Source organism: Rhinatrema bivittatum, chromosome 4 (genome assembly GCF_901001135.1).
Source record: "Rhinatrema bivittatum chromosome 4, aRhiBiv1.1, whole genome shotgun sequence".
Taxonomy (NCBI): domain Eukaryota; kingdom Metazoa; phylum Chordata; class Amphibia; order Gymnophiona; family Rhinatrematidae; genus Rhinatrema; species Rhinatrema bivittatum.
In genome coordinates this window covers 361,272,618-361,297,928 of record NC_042618.1, presented here as the reverse complement: position 1 = coordinate 361,297,928, position 25,311 = coordinate 361,272,618, and the positions used below count along the sequence as shown (strand labels likewise).

The 25,311-nt window shown below is 41.5% G+C and overlaps 1 protein-coding gene across 1 annotated transcript in view; it reads right to left on the bottom strand.

Annotated features, from left to right (window-relative positions):
• Positions 1-25,311, bottom strand: part of SLC6A11 (solute carrier family 6 member 11) — a 359,320-nt gene that overhangs the window by 33,271 nt on the left and 300,738 nt on the right. The window contains 3 exon segments of the mRNA XM_029600769.1: positions 9,145-9,233; positions 9,236-9,281; positions 17,529-17,641. Coding sequence (XP_029456629.1) covers positions 9,145-9,233; positions 9,236-9,281; positions 17,529-17,641 — 248 coding nt within the window.

The following is a 25,311-nucleotide window of genomic DNA, read 5'->3' as shown; positions in this document are numbered from 1 at the left end:
GTTTTCATTTCACGTTTGTTTGTTTTTATTTTTTTCATTTCATTTCTGTTTTATTTTGTTTTCATTTTAAAAAATGAAAGGAAATGAAATTCCAAGGGCCCTCCCCTCCTAACTTCTGTTTTAAATACATAGTGTCAGGTCTAGGGGCATCTCCCCATCTAGCTGCCCCTTTTAAAAAAATAAAGTGGTGGTCCTGGATCTTGACACTATTGCCCTCCCCACACACTATTGCCCCCCCCCCTCCACACACACACACTCAATCTTTGTAGAAGAATGTGGTTTCAGACACTCAAACATCCAATCTACATCCCATATCTGACTCCCTCCTCCCCAGAAATCCATACGCCAAGCCTGAAGCCTCTATCCTAAGGAAAAATATTCTTCTGCAGAAGGGCTCATCATCTTCTAAATATGCATAAACAAATAAAATGCATTCTTAGATCCTCTAAAGTATATCTCAAATGCATCACCAAGTGGAAATGGAAGCACCACATTCATTATTAAGTTTGTTTGTTTATTTATTTATTTATTTATTTATTTATTTAAAGTATTTTATATACCCTTTTTCACAATCACATGTAGACCAAACGGTTTACAATAAATTATAAAATAAAATTGAGTAAATAAATAATATTATATCAAAGACTTTGCCCTAAACTATCGATATAAATCAAAAAATAAAGGAGAAATAATAAAACATAGATAGAGAAAAATACAATCAGGTCATGAATCAATATTACTGTATACAAGCTACAGTATAAAGTGTGTCATACATTGAAAACATAGAAATGATGGCAGAAAGGACCAAGTGATCCATCCATTCTGCCCAGCAAGCTTATGCCAGTATCTGCTGCACTGTGCAGGTTACCCCCATGCTTATTAGTTTACCAGACCGTAAAAGTCAGGGCCCTTGGATGCTGTTGACCTCCAATTTCCCTTAACCGTCTGCCGTGAAAGCAGAGAGCAATGTCAGAGCTGTATCAAAAGTATCAGACTGATTAAGGGTAGTAAGGGTTTCAACAGCTAGTTACTGCCATGTTCCCCAAATCGTAAAAGTTGGGGGGCCCTTGTTAGTCAGGTCTGAATCCAATTCTCCTTTCTCCTAACTGCCATTGAAGCAGAGAGCAATGTTTATTTTATTTATTTATGTATTTTAAAAGGTTTTATATACCACTTTTAAAACATGGAGTTTGTCAAAACAGTTTACAAGAAATGATATACATAATAAATACACAAAAAATATACAATAAAACATAATATAAAAATTTTGATAAAGGGATCTGGTTGGGTTAGAGAATGGGTAGATAGGGAGAATGGGTTAGAGAAATGTACCTGAGGACAAACTTACTGGTGGTGGGTAGGGGTCCGACGTTCTATTGAGAATACATAGGTTTTTAAGCTACATTTAAATTCCCTATGAGAAGATAGCTGTCTTAGGTAATCTGGGATAGAATTCCAGAGTGTGGGGCCAGCTACTGAGAAAGCATGTTCGTCTGGTGATATTGAGCCATGCCAAGCGAACCAATGGAATTTCCGGGAGGTTTATGTGTAGTGTTAGTAATTGTCTGCATGGATGGTAAATTCAAAGAAAGGAACAAAGCCAAGTTGTTGAATCATTGTGTATTAAGATTGTATAGGATAGAATGGATCTTAAATTGAATTCTGTTGAGAACTGGGAGCCAGTGCAATGAGCCGAGAGTTGGAGTGATATGTTTCCTTTCTATGAGATTCCGATCACAGCAAACGTGCAGCAGTGTTTTGAATTAGTTGTAATAGACAGGAGCATTAGTGTGAAGGCCAAGATAGAGAGTGTTACAGTAATCTAGACCAAAGAAAATGAGGGCTTGACAGTTCAAAAATCTTTAGCAAAAAGAAGTGGGCAGAGATGTTTTAGTATCTGAAATTTAAAGAAGAGTTTTTAACAATGGTAAAGATGTGAGCAGACATGGACAGACTTGAGTCAATAATTACTCCGAGATTTCGTGCTTTGGATACAATGGATACAATTCTCACCCAATCAAAAAAATCCATCAGATTTGTCTGACAGGACCTTTCCCTGGTGAATCCATGCTGCCTCATATCGAGCAACTCACTGGATTGTAGATAGTTCACTATCCTTTCCTTCAGCAGATTCTCCATTAATTTTCCCACCACCGAGGTGAGGCTAACCGGCCTGTAGTTTCCAGCCTCTCTGCTCCCACTCTTGTGAAGCAGGACCACCACCTCTCTTCTCCAATTTTGTGGCACCATTCCCATTTCCAGGGATCTATTGAACAGGTCCTTCAGCGGACCCTCCAGCACATCTCTGAGCTCCCTCAGTATCTTGGGATGTACCTCATCAGCCCCATGGCCTTGTCCACTCAGTTTTTGTAGATCTTCCCATATATTCTTTTCTGTAAATGGAGTTTCATCTACTCCACCCCCATCCATAGTCTTGTTAACTAGCAACGGTCCTTCTCCAGAGTTTTCTTTAGTGAACATCGAACAGAAGTATTTGTTTAATATTTCAGCCATTTCTTTATCTCTCTCCACACATTGATCTTTGTCACTTTTCAATTTCACTATACTACTCCTTTCTCTGATGTATCTGAAAAATGTTTGTCACCTCTTTCACATCTTTGGCAATTTCTTTCTTCCACATGACTTTTAGTTTTCTTGATTTCTTTCTTAGTCTCTCTCCATTTCACCAGATATTCTTTCCCTGTGTTCCTCATTTTGGATCCTTTATATTCTTGAACACTTATTTTTTTGCCTTATTTTATCAGCCACCTCCTTAAGAACCAGAATTGTTTCTTATTTCTCTTACTTTTGTTTACTTTTCTAACATATAGATTGTTGCCTTTGTAATTGTTCATTTAGTTTGGCCCATTGTTGTGCCACCTCTTTCTTTTCTCCCAGTCATCTAGTAATAGCTCAGGTACATCCCCCATTTTGACAAAGTCTGTATTTTAAAATTCAAAACCCAGGTCTTCATTGCAATTCTCTGTATCCTATTTGCAATATCAAACCATATCGTTGATGATCACTGGTGCTGATGTGGGAACTTACCCCAGACATTAGAAATATTATCCTCATTAGTGAGCACAAAGTCTAGTATGACATCCTCCTCATGGGTTTCCATTACCATTTGTTTGAACAAAGCCTCGTTCAGGGCATCAACTATCTCTCTACTTCTGGTAGATTCTGCAGAAGGGATTCTTCGGTCTACTTCCGGAGATTAAAATCTCCAACAATCAACACTTCTCCTTCTTTCCCATCTTTTGGATGTCTTCAAACAGATCTCTGTCTAGTTCTTCCATTGGAGTTGGAGGCCTGTAAACCACTTCAGTAAAAATGGATGCAGCATCATCTTTTTTTAGGATGGCCCATAATCTTTCTTCTCTACCCCACATTCCTTGCAGTTCAGTTGCTTAGATATTATTTTTGACAATAAGAGGCTACTCCTGCCCCTTTTCTGACCTCTCTGTCCCTTCCTGAACAAGTTACAGTCTGGTATGGCTGTATCCCAATCATGAGAATCCTGAACCATGTCTCCATAACGTGCAACAATGTCCAAGTCCACCTCCACCATTAGGCCTGCAGATCTGGGATTTTATTGCCCAAACTTTGAGCATTTGTAGTCATAGCTTCCAATTTTTCTCTCTTGATTTGTTGTACTTCCTAGATACTTTTCTGCTTTTTGAGCTGATTGATTTTATTTTTTCCGTCCCACTTCCAGACTGCTTGGGGATGACATTTCAATTTCTTTGGTCATCTCCTGCCACCCTCATTCTGTTAGTTTAAATATCTGATATAATGATCTGAATTTCTCCTCAGCAGCCTCCTTCCCGCTCAAACAAATGTAGCCCAGTCCTTTCCATAAAGCCTTTTACTGCTCCAGACATGACCCCAGCCTCCAATGTATCCAAAACCACTTTCTGACTGTACACCAGGTTTTGAGCCAGAATTGAAATTATCTATATGGCATAGGTTGTCTCATTTCCCTTTTCCATGAACAGGTAAAACTTCCAATAAGGCAATATCTTTGCAGTGTGTCTTATCATCTTTCCTAGATTTTGGAACTCTTTTATACTTCATGGATACCATTTCTATTGAGGTCATTAATCCTCAGATGGATGATAACACTGATATCAAAGTTCCTACTTCTTTCTTCTTCAATAACCTGGACTATCGGTTTGCATTTCTACTAGCTGAGGATCCTGGAAGGCATTTAACTGTTGTGTCACCATCAAAATGTGCTCCCAAATTGGGTTCCTCTGATGATTGAGTCTCCCCAGCAGAAGCAACTTTCTTTTATGATATTTGATTCTGTTGAAGAGCTTTCTGGGTGCATTGGGTGACTTCACTTTTAGAAATCACTTCAATATCTATGCTGAGGTTTCTTCATTCTCCAATGCAGAAAAAACATATTGAAGGGGTAACAGTGGGGAGAGTGGGTGTCTCTTCATCACAGGCCCTATTCTGCCAGAGCCCACTGTTATCCAATTGTTCCTGGGTTTTTGAATCCTGGATGTCGACAACTTGTAGGAGTGGGGGTTGATGCACAAGAATGCTGTAAAGTTGGGGAACATGGGTGGTCTGTTGTCAAATGTCTTGTTCCCACCAGAGCCCACTGTAAACCATTTTTCCTGGGTTTCTTTAACCTGTGTGGGAGATGGGCGAGAGATACTGGATGGTTCTAGGAAGGGGAGGTTAATTGAAATCTGGTCAATTCCTCCCTTAGATGAATCAGCTTCATTTTAATTGCAGACAGCTAAAGGCAAAAGGGACAACCTTTAATTCTCCAAATGATAGGTCTTGGGTACATAAGTACCACAATTGTATTGAATGAAAGACATTTTGTTGAATTATCACTATTTTCTTAAAAGCATATAGATAAAGGAAAGTAAAAATTTAGGCTCTAGCAAAGATTAGGTATTTGAAATAAAACTAAAAGTATTAGTGTAAGCTAGTAAAGAATTAAAAAGTAGAATATGAAACCAATTTTTTACAAGCAATATGACAGTTTAAGTTACAATTATCTGAGCTGTAAGGAACTACTATGTAATGGGAGATAAAGTAATTGAAGCTAATTATCTAGGAGTCCAGGGAAGAGTATATAAGAAAGTAAACTCAGGGGCAGGTGGGTAGAGGAGTAGGGATGGAAGGATAGAAGGAACTAAACATGCCTAGAAGTAAAGGTTGTTTTTTTTTTTCCTCAGACCCAGAAAAGCAGTCTAGATTGCACACTTTTAGTTTTTGGCTAAAATCTGCCCCCCTCCTAAAACCCAAGGCACACAATTATGCAATTGTACACACTTCTATACTAGGCTCAAATATATATAACAATCAGTAAAAGTTCACAGCGAATTTGGAAGCCTTGTGAATCCCGGAATACCTGCAGTGTGAGAAATGAGCACAGGATGCATTTCAGCTGAGCCCAGTAACCATTCTTCTAACTGGTCCTCTCAGACTAATATTTTCATAAGTTTGTGGACATTGTGGTATTGTCTCTTTATTAGTGGTAAGCAACACTTCCAAGTCTAAATGGGACTTTTTAAACTTTTTCCTGAGGCTTTTCTTTAGAGTTCATTCTAATGCCCAAAGTATAGAATTATGCATTTGGGGTGCATAAAATCAAGGGGATATTAAGCAATGGGGTGAGGGGGAGAGAGATCCTGATGTGTACCAAATAAGGACGAAGAATTCAGAGTGACCTCAATGTTGAAAGATAATGCCACAAGGCAATTGCTAGAGTGATGGATTGAATAATAAGAGGTTAAACCAATAGAGTAAAGGTGATGATCATGTCTTTGTACAACTTATTGGTGAGACTTCATGTGGAGCACTGAATTGATTTGAAGGTCATATCTCTAAAATGATATTGACAGAAGAGGACAGTACAGAGAAGGACTACCAAAATGATGCACTGTCAACCAAAAGCCCCAGGAAATTACACAGAAGGACAAATATGTATACCCAGCAGCAAAGTTTCCCAACCAGTGGGTCATGGCATACATGTTTGTCTTCAGACCTGATTAGGTATGCCACAGAAAAGTCACCATTGTCTGATGCTCAGATCCAGACCAGCACTGGACTCTATTGTTAGCATCCTCATAGCAACAACTGTCACCAGTAGTGACTCTTAAACATATAGGAGCTCTTTCTATAATCTATAACCATGCATATCTCTTTTTCCAAACTATAGCATCAGCTATGGAGTATGGTAATTAATGGGCAGCATGCAGACCCTACTTTGTGTAGCACACACAGGGCCTGATTTGCAAAGCATTTACATGCTTAAAACTGGGATTTAACATGTTTACATGCACTTTATTCTACAATATAGCATGTTACATTTATATGTGCAACTCCTTTGAAAATTCATCTGACAGTGCACATAGCATGTTCCTCCCTCCTGACCTTCCTCCATTGATTCCTTCCAACCTATATCTTAACCCCAGGCTGAAATAGGGAGAGAGTATATTGAGCACTGGATGGACATTGAGCAATGCTGTACATTAAAATGGCACATCTGATGGAGTGAATGCGCAGAAGTTAATTAACTCTGGTGTGACCTCAGCGGTTGGCGAAGAAGAAAAAAAAGAAGAAAGGTGAGAAAGTCATTGGAATTGCTCTGAGGCCTGGACTTTGGGACAGACCCTGACCCTAGGCCAAGCCCCAGGTGTCGAGACTGGGGCCATTGTCTTAGTCTAGGCTAAGGCATAGGCATCACGAGATAGCCTCTGGGCCAGGCCTCAGCATTGGACTGAATCCAGGTTGATGCCCTGACATTGGGAACCCAGCATCTGGGTCAGAGCTGCAGCATAGGGCCTGAGCCTGGACCAGGTCCTGGCTTCAGGCCTTGGTCCTGGCTGAGGCCCCTGCATCAGGACCTGGCCTCTGGCCAGGCCATGGTGTTAGGCCTGGGCAAGGCTCCAGTCTAAGCCGAGACATTGGCCTTGCATAGGCTGAGGCCGAGGTCATAGTGACCTACTGCGTCTTTGGCCTACGCAAGGCCGAGGCTTCGGCCTAGGCCTTGCTAGCAGATCCATTGTGACAGGCTAAGTGGGGGTCAGGGGGAGATCCTGGCCTCGACAGTTTTCCATGTGGAAAGAAGGGACAGGAGGTCTTGGGAGGCCCCATTTTCATTTTTTTAACCATTTTTTTTTCACACAAATGAAATGAATCAAACATTCTATGAACCATAATTCATGGGGAAAAACCTCCCGAAAATGAACCAGAAAGCAAACACAAATCTTTTTTCCCTACAGATCCCCATAAGAAAATATTTCTTAATAGAAAAGATGATGGATGCATGTGAACATCCTTCCAGTGGAGACAGAGGAGGCATGAGCAGCAGTAATAAAATTCAAGAAAGCATGGGAGATGCACAGAAGGTCTCTGGTTGCAAAATAAAGGAAAAGCGAGAAATAAACTGGGGTCTATGGTATATTGCAACAAGAGGAAAACTAGTTCTTATAATCCTTATCAATTATCATGTTCTATATTTTTATGGGATCAGATAAAGTAAAAGAAATCAGAGTGCATTGGCTTTATGATATCTTTTGGGAATAAAATAAAATATACATTTTTTCTTCCTAAACGAATTAAGGAGATTACTCAGGCAAAACAGGAGAATTGCCTGCTCTGAGAGGAACTAAATATATTTAGGGAAGAGGTCTTGGGGAGACAAATAAAAGCAACATATCAGGTAGGCTCTGTCTCTTGCTTACTCCAACTATCTTCATTCAGGCCCTTGTAAATACAATTTGAAGAGTTTTGAAATACACTGAATATTGGCTAAATATCCCCTTTTATGACAGTAAATGTGTAGGAACTCATGATATTCAATTGGGATATTTGGTCTAGGAGACCAAAACAGCTAGGGTGAATAGAATCCTTAGAGCAGAAAAGAAAATCACCAGCATACAGGTCTACATTGTCTCCACTAAATACGGAAGAACATTAATATGTAAAAGATTTACCATTAGGTAACACAAGAAAATTTATATTTTCTGTTTCATACTCAAAGGCACAGTAAATATAAAACCAGCCATTTTGATGCTCAAAAATTAATATTGGGTAGTATACCATCTCACACCTAATTTTCAGGTGAAAGGCTATGATTCTAAACTAAACAGTGTTCCTCTGTGAAAACACTTTGGCTTTAGGAATGAAGAAAAATACCTTAGTAAATTAGGCCTTTACTAATATTTATTGGAAACATAGGTTAAAAAAATCATAATCTACGGTTCTAAACTCTGTCCCTAATCAGTGATGGATGGGGGGGAGGGAGGGGGTTGGGGGCCAGATGAGGCAGTCTCCTGGGATTTAAACAGGGTAAGATTAAGGGTAGGGGTAAAGAGTAATAGGTGTTAGGGATCTGCAGTCAAAAAATTTGTTTCAGTTCATTCATTCATTTCATAGGACAGTTATTTTTCAGGTTCCATCAAAACAAAAAAAAAATGTGTGTCTCATTTTTTTCATCCAACATTGAAGTCAATGGAGGAAGCAATCACCTTAGGCCGAGGCCTAATGCCGGGGCATGGCCCGAAGCTAGGCCCCAATGCTGAGACCAAGGCCCAAGCCAGATCCTAATGCTGAGGCATGGGCCTAGGCTTAGGCTCAATGCTGGGGCATTTGTCCTGCCAGAGGCCATTGGGGGTTTTTTAAAAATTAGCAAAATATGAAAATACCTGAAAATTTGGGGGTCTTTTTGTTGGAGTCTATTTTTTGTTCATTTTATTTGGAAACAAACCAAAAATGGCCTCATTTTCCATGTTTTACTCATTTGTTTAATATGAAATGCACATCTCTAATGGGTGTAGGGAAATACACAGCCAGGATAAACTGCCCAGATCCAAGGCACCCTTAATTTTTCCCTGTCCTTAATTCATTCATATTATTGGATATTGATTGTAGTTCACAATAATAAGAACTCTGAAACAGTGAAATGACAGTTTTTGGTTACAATATTAAATGTGTGTGCATCATCTTTAAGGTGAGTGCTCAGTTTTTTTCAGTTTATCTTTAAACCACTTTTTTTTTTAACTTTAGCAATGAGTGGAAGCACCATCATTTGGAGATCTTTGTTTAAACAGGTGAGTTACAGTATATTTAATTACAAAACACCACATTTAGAGGAAACACAACAAAACTTACCTCTGTTAGCATTATTAATCCAATGAAGTATGAAACCACAGAAAGAGCAAGAATCAAGAGTTCCCTTCTGTATCCCCTTCGGAAAATCTTGGGTACATATCCACCACAGCTGTTACCAAGCTTTCTACACATACAAACTATAACAAGAAAATGGTTATAAACAATTGGGTTTGTTATATCATTAGAGTATTATTAGAAACTCTGACTGTTCTCATAATCATTGATAGAAAGGAAGAAAGGAAAAAGTAAAGAAGTAGATAGGGGTTGAATGTTTTGCACTGTGAGTAGAGAGAATCCAATGCATTGACTCAATTAAGGAAAATGTGTAAGGCCTCGTTATTCAGTTAGAGTTGGCTAAGAAAACATTCTGATTATAGCTTATCTGGTACTATGTTTATTTAGTATTTTAGTTGGCATATATTATTATGGAGGTTTTATTTTATCCTTTTATTATTTGTTATTTGGTTAATGGCTTGATAAATAATGCCATGGCTGGTCTATGATTTTGCAGGGAATTGTATTTATGTTTTTATTGAGGTTTATCTTCAGCTGCTATATGACTAGGAACATTAGCCATATAAACGTATCTGACTTACTTAGCCAGGATATTCAGCCGTATATATTTGTAGCTGAATATATCCAGCTATCTTAAAATTAGCCAGGTAAGTTTATTTGGCTAAATTTAGGAATGCTCTTCAGATGTACTAAAATTATCTGATAGGGATATGCAGTGTGAACATTTTGGTTTTAGTTCATTCATTTCTTTTATATGTTATCTCCATTTGTTTCATTAATTTCAAACAAAAAAATTGTTTATTTGCTTCATTCGTGTCATTTGTTTCCCATTAAAGTCAAAGGGAGAAGCAATGCTGACTTGTGGGTAGACAATATAAGAAAGGGGAAGAGAACTCCAAAAAGACTGGCAAAGTGGAACTAAAAGTGGCAAGAATAGCCCAAAGAAGCAAAAGGGTCCTAGCAGTGGCAGGAGTTCTCCAAGGCACCAAAAGAGGAGCAAAGCAGCAGCCAAAGTATCAAGAACACCCTAAGTCTTCAAAAGAGGGCAGCAATATCAATGGCATGAACTGCCCAAAAGGGACAAAGTGGCACCAAGAATGGCATTAACATCCTAAGTCAACAAGAAGAGGGAGGAAAGCAGTAAAGGTGCAGGAAAAAACCCCCAGGCACTGACAGGGGGACAAAGCAGCACTAAGAGTGGCATTAAGACCCCAAAGCACAACAAGAAGTGCAAATCAGACACTCACAATGACAAGAACACCCCAAGATGTAGAGTCTGCACTATGGCAGCAAGCCAGCGTGGCATACAGACTCCAAGGTATAAAATCTGTGTTATGCAGCAAGGTTGAGTGTCAGAAAGACCTCCAAGGTGTAGCATAAGTGGTATAGCAGCAAGGCAGAGTGGCATAAAGAATCCCAAGGTGATACAACAGGGTAACAGCAAGAAGGCAGAGTAGCAGAAAGACCTCAAAGGTGTAGCATAGGTGGTATAGCAGCAAGGCAGAGTCGCATCAAGGCAATCAAGGTGTAACATTAATGGTATAGCAGCTAGACAAAGGGGCAGCATGATCCCCAAGATATAGCATAAATGGTATAGCAACAGGGATCAGCAAGATTCCCAAAGTGTAGCATTGAAGGCATGGATGACAGCAAGGCAGAGTGGCAGCAAGACCCTCAAAGTGGTCTGTCAGGAGCAGGGCAGCAAGGTAGTTAATGACTGGCAGGAGGAAGCACTGTGCAATATCTAAAAAGGAAATGTTGGCACATTCATTTATACTGGAGTGGAGGCATAGCCTAGTGGTTAGAGCAGTGGGCTACCTCCCAAAGAAGTGAGGGCTCTAATCCCCCAGATACTCCTTCTGACCTTTGGTGGGTCACTTCATCCTCGGTTACCAACTTAGATTTTGAGCTCTTTGGGGACAGGGAAATGCCTACAGTACCTGAATGAAATCTGCTTTGACATGTCTGCAAGGTGGAATATAAATAAATAAATAAATATACTAGTAGGGTCTACAGGCTTCCAGATCAGTCAGAAGCACTGGACAGAGATCTGTCTGAAGACATCCAAAAGGTGGGAAGAAAGGGAGAATGTTGCTAGTTGATGTTAATCTGCCAGATGTGGATTGGAGTATCCCTGCTGCAGAATCTACAAAAATTAGAGAAACGGTGGATGCCCTTAAAGGGGTTGTGCTCAGGCAAATGATAATGGAACTCATGAGAGGTGGAGCACGCCTGGATCTGGTACTCACAAATGGAGAAAATATCTCCACCTGGCACCAGTGATCATCACATGGTAAGGGAGGGAGTTACATGAAAATCAAATTCCTGGATATCAAAAACACAGACTTTGGTAAAATGGCAACATATCTCGAAAAGGAGCTAGAAGACTACGAGGAAATGGGTAGGCCAAATTAAAAGGAGCTATAACAAAGGCAACCAACCTTTATATAAAAAAAAGTAAGAGAAAAGGAAACTGATATGGTTCTCCAAGGTGATAGCTGAGAAAATAAAGGCAAAAAGTTCTGCATTAAAATACAAAGAAACTCAAAAACGAGGAACATAGGGAAGACTATCTGGTGCACTGAAGAAAACAGAGAAAGAAATCAGGATTACAAGGCTCGAGTGGAAGAAAAAACTGCCAAAGAAGGGAAGCATGGTGCAAAACATTTTTTTAGATATTTCAGAGAAAGGACAAAGACCCAGAGGTTGCATTGTAAGATTGAAAGGAGACAAAGGAGTAAGGTGTGGAGAAAGATGAATAAATAAAAATAATAAACAGATACTTCAGTTCGGTTTTCTCTAAGACACTAGAGAAGAACAATTGCTAACAGCAGTGTACTGAGGGTCTCTGGCACCCAGGGGCCAATGCATTTGTGTACCGCCCCCCCCCCCCCCCCCCATCCTTCTTGTACTAATGCTTAAGGTCACAGAAAATCAGTGGTGTCCCTAAGAAGAAATTTTGTGGGGGGTGGGGTGGGGGGAAGCCAAAATGACATTTCTTCATATCACACCCACCTCCATAGCATGGCCTCCTGCTTTAAAACTGGCATTAAAAAGGAGTCCAAAGGTCTTCTGCATAATTTAAAAAAGCTGGCTAGTTTCACCCATCCAGTAAAACTACTATTAAAATTATTTGATAGCCTCATTCAACTAATTCTATATGGCTATGAGAGTGAAGTCTGGAATTTATAGGAAGGGACAGAATGTCAATATAAATCCTACACCTCCAGTTCTGTAACTCTGTGCATCCACTGAAATTCCCCCAAACAATGGAGCTTGGATGTTTCCCTTACAGCTCATCATACTAAAAGATATTTTCAAATTCTGGTGTCACCTCATATTAATAGCACACAAACACCTTCCACTGCCAGCCATGCTGTAAACTAACACAAAACCCTGCAAAAAGGGATATTCAAAATCTATACAGTAAACGTATCATAATGTAATAGTAGTAACACCAAGGACTCAAAACAACAAGAACCCTGCCTATGAAAAATCACAAGTAAATATCACACTGGGTCCCAGAATACCAATACACCACCTACTGGGGAAACAAAACAAACCCGATTGCTATAGATCCCTACACACACACACACACACACACACACACACACACACACACTAAACGCCAGCAGAATCTCTCACTTTGGTCACATGCACAGAGCAGAGACAGACCCTCACTAAATACAGAATAAAGGATCACAAATTAGAACCAGCAACATGTAGACAAAAACTGAAATGGAACCCCACGAAACCAGACTCCGTGTATAACAATGGAATAACAGAACCACCATTCCTCATAAATCAAATATAATCAAGAAACATAAAGCATGAATTATAATAGCAAAACCATACTAATAAAATAATATTTTAAAATTACTGACAAACAGAATAACTTCTATTAATTAAAATTATATACATTTTTTTAAAATTTCCCAAGCACCAATAAAATATTTCAAAACAGCACACATATCAAATAACACTGAATAATTAAAACTAATAAGGATTTTAAAAATGCCCCTGCTGTTCATACCTGGGAACTCTTGATTTCCAGTCATCTTGAGATTGTCAAGGATTAGGGGGCTAGGGGGCACAGAAACTTTATCCTCTCTCTCTCACACATATTCACATGTCCATTCTCTCTCACACATACACTGTCACATACACACACATACATGCTCTTATACACACCCACAACCTCTCTCTCTCACAGGCACAGCAACACTCTCATGCACAGGATCTCTCTCTCTCCCCCCCCCCCTCAACCTCCACACATAAGCTCTTACTTCCCCAGATTCTCTCATACATACACGCTCTTGTTTTCACTGGCTCCCACACATACACACATACACACACACCCAGGCAAAATCACATTCATTTTCACCAGATCCCCAGGCAGGCTCCCATTCTTTCTCACACCACCCCACCCTCCACCCCCAGGGATGCACACATTCATTCTAACACACTCACACACACACCTAGGCAGGCACCCTTTCTCACACAGAGACAGACCCCAGAAAAGCACTCATTCATTCTCATACACAGACACACCACCAGGCAGGCACCCATGCATTCACACACACACCCCCCAGGCAGACTCCCATTCACACACATTCACACACATGCACACTGAAGGCACGCCCCTCTCTCTTTTGCCAGTAACCTCGGAGCCTCTCTTGTTCCTATGCTGCCACTGTCACTGCTGCCGTGTGGCTATCGGGGGAGGTGCCAATCACTGCTATTGGCACTGAAGCCCGATCTATTACCTTCTCTGTGTAGGCTTCACAGTATTAAACATTTGCGGGGCTTCCAATTCCTCCATGCTGATCTCGTAGATCACGATATCAACATATAGAAAGTGCTACTTTTGCACATTCCCAATGTTAACATATGCCAATCACAAAAAATTCAATTTTGTTTACCTTTGCTGTCTGATCTTAGTTTTCTAATCAGTTGGTCACAGGCTTTTTTTTTTTTCCACCTTCCCTTTCTTGGTCTTTTACCAATTCCTTTTACATGGTCTGTTTCTTCTCTTGCCACCTGTCTTCTTCCCTTTCTCTCTCAAACACACACTCAGGCTCTCATTCTCACATGCTTTTCTCTCTCATTCACACATACACACACACACACCTCTCACTCTCACATGCTGTCTCACTCTCTCACACACACACACATAAGGGCTTTCTCATGCCCCGTATGCTGCCTCACACAAACACACAGGCTCTCTCTTGCTCTCTCCCTGAGACTCTCACTCCCTCTCACCTCTGGTTCTCCTCTTCATTGGTCACCGTGGGATGGGCTCTGTGGCAGCCCTGCTACCCACCTCCTCTTCTTGGACCACTGCAAAGTAAGATCCGCAGTGGCCCTGCTACTGGGCCTCCTTTTCGGGCTGTTGCTAGGTGGGATCCGCAGCGGCCCTGCTACCGGGCCTCTTCTTCTCAGGCCACCGTGGGATGAGATCCATGGTGGCCCTGATACCAGGCATTCTCTTCTGCACACAGGCCAATGCTCCTCCTCCTCCTTTCTGCCCACATGGCTCCGGCAACATTTTCTCTGGGACCACACAGGCAGAAAGGAGGCGGCGGTTTGGAAGTGACGTTTTCTTCAGGCTGTGGTGGGATCAGCTTCACCACCATTCTGTCGTTCTTCCTGCTGTGCATGGCCATGCATATGCGCAGCTTAGAGGAATCAGTGGCCGGCACAGGAAAGTAACTGCATGCTTCCCTGCTCAGCCGCCAGTGGGATGAGGTTCACTGGTAGCCGCACGACCTGGCCTCCAGATTTTTGGCCACCAATGGGATGGGATCCACTGGCAACCTCATGGGCCTGCCTAAGTCAGCCATCGGCTCCCCCCTATGGCCTTGCACCCGGATTCATTGGCCCCCCCCCCTGCCCCTTCTTGATACACCACTGATTCCTAACTAACATGAGTATGAATGACAGGAGGATAGATATATCCCCATTTACAGAGGAGAGTGTTTAAGTGTAACTAGAAAAACTGAAGGTCATGGGGCCAGATGAGATATAACCCAGGATACTTAGGGAGCTCTGAGTAGTGCTGGCAGTTAAACTGAAGGACCTGTTTAATAGATCCTTGGAGACAAGAGTAGTGTTCCAGGCCTGGAAAAGGGGGGTTATTGTCTCATTTCAGAAAAGTGATAGCAGGGAGAAGGCTGGAAATTATAAGCTGGTTAGCTCACCTCAGTGCTGAGAAAATTAATGGTGAGCCTGCTAAAAGAAAGGATAATGAATTATCTACAATTCAATGGGTTACAGGATCCAAGACAACATGGTTTTACCAGAAAAAGTTCCTGTCAAACAAATCTGATTGATATTTTTGATTGGATCAAGGAAGAGTACTTCATATGATATATTTCGGCAAGGCTTTTCATATGGTCCTACACAGAAGGCTCATAAATAAACTGAGAAGTCTGAGAGTGGGTTCCAAGGTGGTGAAATAGATTACAAATTGGTTGACTGACACATGTCAGTGAGTAATGATAAATGGAACCTATTCTGAAGAAAGAAGAGTGATAAGTGGAGTTGTTCTGGTAGCAGTTCTGTTTAATATCTTTGTGAGCAATAATGCAGAGGGATTAAAAGGTAAAATTTTTCTTTTTGCAGATGACACTTAGATCTGCAACAGAATGGACATGCCTGAAGGAGAAGAGAGAATAAGAAACAGCGTAGAAAAATTTAAGAGGAGATCGATGGTTTAGCAGTTGGGATATGGCATGCATTTGTGATATGGCAATGAGAAGGAGTTGTATGTGTTGGGGGATGAAAGACTGATGAGCACGAACTGGGAGAAAGACCTTGGAGTGATGTGTCTGATGATCTGAAGGTGGCAGTAGCTAAGTCCAGAGGGATGCTGGGCTGCTTCGCAAGAAGTATAACAGCAAGAAAAAGGAGGTGGCAATGCCCCGTTATAAATCCTTGGTGAGGCCTCACCAGGAATACTGTGTTCAGTTCTGGAGATCTCTTCTCACAAAAATATAAGGACAGAATGGAAGCAGTCCAGAGAAAGACGATCAAAATGATATGGGTTCTATATGGAAAACCATGTGAGATGATATTGATTGAGCTTAATATGCATACCCTGGATAAGAAATGATATGGGGAGATATGAAACAGACCTTCAAATATCTGAAAGGTCCATAAAAATCAAATCTTGTCTGATGGAAAGGAAGCTGTAAAACTAAGGATAAAATATGAAACTCCAAGGGGGAAGACTCAGGAACAATCTCAGGAAAAGGATGCAAGGAATACCCACTTGGAAGAGGTAGTGAAGACGAGAATGGTAATGGAATTCAGAAGGGCATGGGACACAGAGGATCCCTGCTGTTTAAAGAAGGGAAATGAAGAAATGGGGAAACTTTTCTATAATGGATTAGGAGTAGCCTGCACAAGGCGGCAGTTGCTACTATCCTTAACAGAAGGCTTGGGGTAGCCTGCATTGAGTGGCATGACAATCACTACTACCCCCCTCCCCCAAAAAAAAAAAAAACCAAAAAAAAAACTTGCTGGGCAGACTACATGGACTGTATTGGTTTTTAGCTGCTGTCTTTCTCTAGGTTACTAAGGTGTATCATCAAGAGCAGGGCAGGTTCACCTTCATTGGTCCTCAATCCTGTCCTCTTGCCTTCTATCACCTCAGCCCTGTCCTGGCTACTGCATCACTGAGGAATTTCTTGGTGGCTATACCTACTAGTCTACTGGTCTACTAGCCTTTTCTAGTCAGTGGGCCATAGACTTGAATGGGAATTGAATGAAACTAAATTCATGGACACCCTTCAGTTATTATGGGGATCCACAAAAGAAATGGAAATGGTCTCATTTGCTGCATTTTACCCATTTGTTTCAAACGAACGCACATTTCTGTTATTCGGATAAGGTAGCACACTAAAAACTGTGGATATCCAGATAACTTAGCCAGATAGCAGAACTCTGTCCTAGAATGTCCCCCAGACCACCCCTGGCATAGCTGGATACGTTTTCAGCCAGATAAGTTATCAAGCTATGCCATGAGTGGCCAGCCCAGCAGGATTTTTAAATCCCACCATTTGTCCAGATAAATGCCAAATTTAGCCAGAGAAACAAACAGAATATGGACCTCATGTTTTTTTTATATGTCCCCTTTAAATATGTACCTGGTCTGGAGTCCTAAGAATGGGCATTTTATAAATTTATTTATTTATTTATTTATTTTTATTTATTTATTTTTATTAAATATTAAATAGAATATATAAATAAATAGAATATATATAGAGACAGAGCAAGCGAGAAATATATATATAGATATAGATATAGATATTGTTTTAAAATTATTGAACATGATAGCATGTCCTAAAATAAGCGTACCATCTTACCTGACTATCTAGTCCAAGAAATATTAGCATCATAAAAAACAAAGCAGCCCACAGTGGGGCAAGGGGCATCATGGTGACGGCTTTTGGATAAGCAATGAATGCCAATCCTGGCCCTGGAAAATAAAACATATTATCAGAGTAGCACATATGCAAATACATTATTCTCTATTTTAAAGAGTAAATGATTGTAATAAGATCCTCAAATATTGTTAGAGATGAATACATCATGAATGATATTTGTTTGAGATATATTAAACTTAAAAGACCTAAATATGTACAACCTAGAGGAGAATTATGATATATAAGACAAAAACATCTCACAGCCAAAAAATAAAGCAAAAGAAGTAAGCATTTTTCATTAGAAATGAAGTTCTAGAACAAAGGTTCATGGTATGAGATTGAAAAGGGCAAATTCATGAGTAACTTAAAGAAATATTTCTTCCGAGAAAGAGTAGTGGTAGTGTGGAACAGCCTCCCAGTGGAAATGTAACAGGCAAAGACAGTATTGGAATTCAAGAAAATATGAGACAAGCACTGATGATCCTTAGCTGTTGGAAAGTGAACATATTGCTGGAGATCAAGTGAAATCTGCAGAATTTAACAAGAATGGAAAATAGGAACAGTAGGTGGGCCTTGAGGTCTTTAGTTTATGTTTTTCCAAATTTTCCAATATCAGAGAATCATGATGTATAACAAACAGTGCTCAGCAGATATATCACACTCTAGCCTTAAAATTATATTCTACTGAAAAAAAAAATCTAGTTATAAATGAAACATATATATATAGAAAAGTGTTCTGAATTTCAACATGCAGGATTTTTAAATGGAGGGCACTGCTTTGCTTATTAGGGATGAGAATCGTTTTTCTGATGGATGAAAATATCGTACGATATTTTCTCATCCTTCAGGTATCGGGGGGGGGGGGGGGTCCCCCGAAAGTGATAGGAAAACCCCTCAAAATTTTCGTGTGGTTTTCTTATCATTTTGGGGGGGGAGGGGGCGTGGAGAAAGGGCACACAGAAAAATGGATGGCCCGTGCCATTTTTTAAGATGGCGCCGGCCGTCCATTGCTTTTACCATGTGACAGGGGGGTCAGCCAATGGCACCAATAGCCCCTGTCACATGGTAAGGGCAAAGGGCCATTGGCGCCATTTTGTTTACTGGCAGTCGACAGCCCGAGAGCGGGAGATCACTCCCGGGACCCCCGCTGGACCACCAGGTACTTTAGAGAAGTTTTTTGGGGGGGGGGGTGAGGAGGGTGGTGGATTCTAAATAATTTGATTTAAAGGGTCGGGGTGGGGTTTTTTTTTTTCCGGCTCGGGACAGCCAAAAAAAAAGAGCATTCAGAACAGCAGGAAACGAAGATTTCTCATGGTTCTATGTACCCGATACCGGAAACGAGTCCGGTACTGATTCACATCTCTACTGCTTATGACTTCAGGCAAAAACTCACAGAAAGTATACAACATGATTTGACTGACTACAAAGTGCAGAAATACTGCTGAAAAAGTTGACAATATAAAACAGAACTGATTACAAGGGCTTCTCAGATTCCGGGATGAGTTCCATCTAGTTCCTTCCTCCTGAAATGTTTTATTTTTCTTTCTTCTGCTCAGGTCTACATCCCTCAAGCCACTTTCTCAGTTTCTGCCCAATACATCTCCCATGTTTCTAGATCTCCTGATCATTAACGAATATATGAACTCACATCCCATAATGAAGGCATTGTACAGCAGCAAAAGGGAAAAAAAGCTGAACATGTACAGACCGTATTTAAACTGAGCCTTCAAAAGTAATTGGGAAACATATTTAGTTAGAGGCATGCAGAATTCTAAATGATGGATTATTTTCAGGTTGTGACATCTTTCATTGGACTACCATAAGAATCATTCTAGCTTTTTAGCATTTTTGCACATAGTTTGATATTTTATAAAATTTTTCACGCAAAAGCGAATTTGTGTAAAAAAAAAATTTCCACTTTTAGTACATTGGCCTCTTACAGGGTCATTTATCAAAACATGTTGTGGCCTTATCACGTGTGCTAGGGCCTTATTGCGTGTGATAACGGCCGCATCACGGCAGTATTATTGAAATGAGTGGAATGGGAGGAGTGTGGGCAGGGTTATGGCCCGGGCAGCGCTGCGGGCGATAATGTTTTCCACTTATCGCCAGCAGCATCGTGGGAAATAACACCAACTTTTCCCGTGGCACTATGGGTGCGAAAGTGTGCGGCCCGGCTGCAACCACGGCCGGCTGCACAATTTCACCCCCCCCCCCCCGCCCCTATTTTAACCACGGCTCTTCGTTCTGCTATAAATATAGCAGAATGATGAATCTAGCTATAAGTTAGCAGACTGGAATATCTTTTCCTATATGACATATACACTTATTGTGACTAACAAGTCAACCTGAGACAAGTCCTCTCACTGACATACTGCAAAAATTAGTGCTGAAGAAATGCTCACATTTGCAGCCTATTCAAGCATTTATTCTGCAGAAAGCAAGAGATTAGAGCTCTGTGTGACATACATATTAAGAAGTGTCTTCCTTTTTGTGCCTGTAGGAGAGGTCCTTCACAAAGTCAGACCTTCTGAATGCATTTAAACACTTGCTTTTTTTTTTTTGTTTGTTTGGTTTATTAATGTATGTACAGTAGCTATCAGAGATGATTAAATACTGTGCGACTATAACATCATTACTAGCACTAATTTAGTAAATTGTTCTTTTGTCTATGTCAGTTGTATCATAAAGCTGTTAACATCAAAGCTGAAAACTGAATTTCCTGCAATTCACTACAGTCAGATGTATACTGCTAGCAAACCAACAAAACCCCGGAAGCTTAATTTTGTTTCTATTCAAAAAACGGTAACAGTTTTCACCATGTCATGACAACTCCCTCAGTTTACTTAGCATTTAGATATAGTTTCAGAATCCAGTGAATTGCAGGAGCAAATCAAGGAAGAGTTTCCATGGCAATTTCAGTGAGACTGATTGGCTTCAGACTTCCTTGGCAAGTAAGACAGAGGAACACAATGCAATTTTCTTTGAAGAGAAGTAATTCAGTCTTTTCGAAAAAACCTATTCAGTAATTGCTGGCTGTTTGGATTCAAATTTATCCTTTTAGCTTTCCAGTTTTCTGTGGAGACTAACCCTTCAAGTTCACTGGTAATTAATTATGCAAACTCAAGTATATTTCTCTGAGGAACATTTGATGGGGTTGTTGCATTCCTTTCAAATACATTTAAAGCAAGGTAAATTTGTTTCATTGGGATCCTGCTTCCTTTTTTGACTTGATCTTGTTTAATTCATTCTAACCATTAGTTTTGCTTAAGAAAAAAAAATATTTTTTTAAGAAAAACATAGAGAGGATAATTTTATAAAACTCTGTGTAAGTTTTGCCTTGGCAAAAGACGTTATGCCAATCTTCAAAGCAAACCTCTGTGCATTAAGTTTACTTTGAAAATTATCAAAATCACACACATACTAACTTACACAAAGCTACACCTGCTCTATGCACCATGTAACTTGTGCATGCAAATTTACGTGCATACTTTCTTGGGTAAAATTTCAAAATGTTTATGCATGTACAATTGGAAGATATGCATGTAAGTAGCATGTATGCATGTCAGTATTATGTTTCAAGAGCCCAAAGTATGCACATACTAGCAGTGTCACCCACAAATATGAAAGGAAAAAAGGGCTCGTTTAGGGGCGTTCTGGAGGTTCCAAATGTCACTTATGGGAGTGGAGTCAAGATGGTGCCAGCTTAGGGATATGCATTTGAAGTCAGACCTTACCTCAATATGGTTAAATGTAAAGGAAAGCCATAGGGTTTCCACTCTGATCCAGCAGCTGCTGCAGTTCCTTCTTTGAGCCCGATTGATACTTTTGTGACTAGGCAGATGGTAACATAGTAACATATTAATATAGTAATGATAGCAGAAAAGGACCAAATGGTCTATCCAGTCTGCCCTGCAAGCTTCTCATAGTAGTATCTGCTGCGCTTTGCAGGTTGCTCCAATGTATCTCTTAAGGGTAGTTATTGCCATTCTATGCAGTTATCCCCAAGCCTTATGATTAGGGTAATAATATTTACAATCAAAACTAAGCAACTTTCAAACCCTGATGTGGGTGCAGTGAGTGCAGAAATAAATACTCTGGAGCCATTTGGTTAGTGTCCAAAATAAAAGGCTTTACTATTAAACACTGATGGTTAATGTCACAAAACTCAAACTGCAGCACCACAGAAGTCTCTCTTCAGTTCTTTTACAGTCTCTTCCCTCTGTGTAGGACTGACTTATATCAGAGTAGGAATAAACATCCACTCTCTTGGCTTAAAGTAAAATAAAGCTACCAGAGGAACAGAGTCTTTAGGATGGCCAAATCCCTTCCAAGTGGATAAAAACAGAAGGGATGTGAATCGTTTTTCTGACGGATGAAAATATATTACAATATTTTCTCATCCATCAGGTATCGGGGGGGGGGGGGGGGGGGGGGTCCCTGAAAGTGATAGGAAACCCCACAAAATGTTCGTGTGGTTTTCTTATCATTTTGGGGGGGCAGGAAGAAAGGGCACACAGAAAAACAACCCCCAAACCCACCCCGACCCTTTAAAATGAATTATTTGGAATCCCCCACCCTCCCGAGCCCCCCAAAACTTTTCTAAAGTATCTGGTGGTCCAGTGGGGGTCCCAGGAGTGATCTCCCGCTCTCGGGCGTCGGCTGCCACTAATCAAAATGGCGCCGATGGCCCTTTGCCCTTACCATGTGACAGGGCTATCGGTGCCATTGGCTGGCCCCTGTCACATGGTAGGAGCAATGGACGGCTGGCACCATCTTAAAAAATGACGCGGGCCATCCATTGCTCCTACCATGTGATAGGGGCTGGCCAATGGCACCGATAGCCCCTGTCACATGGTAAGGGCAAAGGGTCATCGGCGCCATTTTATTTACTGGCAGCTGATGGCCCGAGAGTGGGAGATCACTCCCGGGACCTCTGCTGGACCACCAGGTACTTTAGAAAAGTTTTGGGGGGTTGGGAGGGTGGGGATTCTAAATAATTAAATTTAAAGGGTTGGGGGGGGGGGGGTTTCCTTCAGCTCAGGACAGCCGAACAAAAGCGCTCAGAATCGCAGGAAATGAAGGTTTCACGCGGTGGTTCTACAAACACAATACCAGAAACAAGTCCGGTACAGATTCACATCTCTAAAAAATAGTAAAGTCTATGGCACAGAGAGTAAATTCTATCTTTTTCTTTCCAGGGTGGTGAACACCGGCTGGGTGTCCCCAGTGATGTTATTTTCCTTTGCACATGGTTAGCAAATCTTCAGGATCTCTTTGATCTTATACAGTCTTTTTAGTACTCTCTCTGGATCCTTGATGTAAGGGACCCTCTTTGAAACAAGCAGTTCTTTTGCTTCTAGCAGGAAGGAAGGGGAAGCCAAACTTCCTCCTGGATCTTCTAAATCAAAAACTCTTTCCTGCGAACAACTGAATTTAACACTGGAGCTGTTCTTTGCAGCTGGTCACTATCACCCCCTTCTTCTTTGAAGATTTGGAGGGAAGGTCTTCCCTATCCCTTGGTGTCCCAGACACCGGGTTCCCCAATCTCTGTGCCCAAGAAAGGTTCAGGTGTCTCACAAGGCTCTTACCATGAAAAATCTCAAAACCTTCAAAAACAACCCAAAGGGATATCCCAATCAGCTAGTGAGTAGACTGGATGGAAAACCTTCCCAACCCTGGTCAGGACCCACAGGTTGAGCTAGCCTGCTTTTACTGACTGGGCCTGCAAAACAACAAAAGCTAAACTTCTTATACCTCTGCACTCTTTGAAAACCTAAAGGGACTGCATCCTGAGCTCACTGTGAAGAGCTCCTAAATAGACTTTCAGGGGTCTGGCCATTCCAGACTCCTCAAAGGAAAGAGCTGCATTCAAATGGAGCCTCCCTCTACTCTAACCTAGTCTCTTCTAGCTGAACTAAATGTTCACCCAGATCTTACTAGTATAGCATGACCGTAGGGTCCATTACATTAGTATCATCTGCAAATAGAGAAACTTTACCTTCTATCCCTTCTGCAATAAAGCTCTCAAAGATTTTGAATAGAACTAGTCCCAAAAAAGATCCCTGTGGTACTCTATTTAACATGGTTTTGTAATCTACGCTACCACCTTGATGCACACTCCCAAACTCCTCTTTTTATTCTCAAGCCTCCTATTTGGGACTGTATCAAAAACTTTGCTGAAATCCAAGTAAATCACATCAAGTGCTCCTCCTCGATCCAATTCTTTAGTCACCCAATCAAAAAAAAAAAATCAATCAGATGGTGTTGGTGACTTTGTGGATGGCCTCATTGGAGGAAGCATTGGCAGGAGAGAGTGATATCTTCTCTTGAGGTGGTGATTCTTTCCGCTGAAATAAGGTCTACTCTGATAGTTCAGATAAAGAGAAGAGGACTTGATTTTTTTAATCTAGTGCCCAGTGATGATGTTCTTAGAGGTCACAGCAACAAAAGAAAGGAGAGCTGAGATGGATCCTTGCATGCCAGGAGACCAAAGTGATAGAGCAATTTTGTTAGCAACATCGAGAAAGCAATTGGAACTTGTGGGGCCAGGAAGGGAGAGATGATGCCATATTCCAGAAAAGGCTGGTACCTTTCCTTCAGAATATCTTAAGGTGCCTCATGAGAAATTATTAGGGATGTGAATCGTTTTGTTGACGATTTAAAATATCGTCCGATATATTTTAAATCGTCAAAAATCGTTAGAGCCGCGATACAATAACAATTCCCCCGATTTATCGTCAAAAAAATCATAAATCGGGGGAAGGGGGAGGGGAAGGGGGAGGGGAAGGGGGAGGGCGGGAAAACCGGCATACTAAAACAACCCTAAAACCCACCCCGACCCTTTAAAATAAATCCCCCACCCTCCCAAACCCCCCCAAAATGCCTTAAATTACCTGGGGTCCAGAGGAAGGGTCACGGTGTGATCTTTTACTCTCGGACCTCAGACCTCCGTGCGTTGTAGAAACAAAATGGCGCCGGCGCTACCTTTGACCTGTCATATGACAGGCCGGCGCCATTTTGTTTTTTTGTCCCCCGACGTCAGGAGCGTAGGAGATCCCTTCCGGACACCCGCTGGACCCCCAGGGACTTTTGGCCAGCTTGGGGGGGCCTCCTGATCCCCACAAGACTTGCCAAAAGTCCAGCGGGGGTCCGGAACGACCTCCTGCAGTCGAATCGTTTTTCCATACGGAAAAACGATTCGTGGTAGGAGATCGCACCCGGACCCCCGCTGGACCCCCAGGGACTTTTGGCCAGCTTGGGAGGCCTCCTGACCCCCACAAGACTTGCCAAAAGTCCAGCGGGGGTCCGGAATGACCTCCTGCAGTCGATTCGTGTTGCCGTACGGCCGGTGCCATTTTGCGCAAAATGGCGCCGGCCATTCGGCAACACGATTCGACTGCAGGAGGTCATTCCGGACCCGGGAGCGATCTCCTACCGCGAATCGTTTTTCTGTACGGAAAAACGATTCGACTGCAGGAGGTCGTTCCGGACCCCCGCTGGACTTTTGGCAAGTCTTGTGGGGGTCAGGAGGCCCCCCCAAGCTGGCCAAAAGTCCCTGGGGGTCCAGCGGGGGTCCGGGAGCGATCTCCTATGCTCCTGACATCGGGGGACAAAAAAACAAAATGGCGCCGGCCTGTCATATGACAGGTCAAAGGTAGCGCCGGCGCCATTTTGTTTCTACAACTCACGGAGGTCTGAGGTCCGAGAGTAAAAGATCACA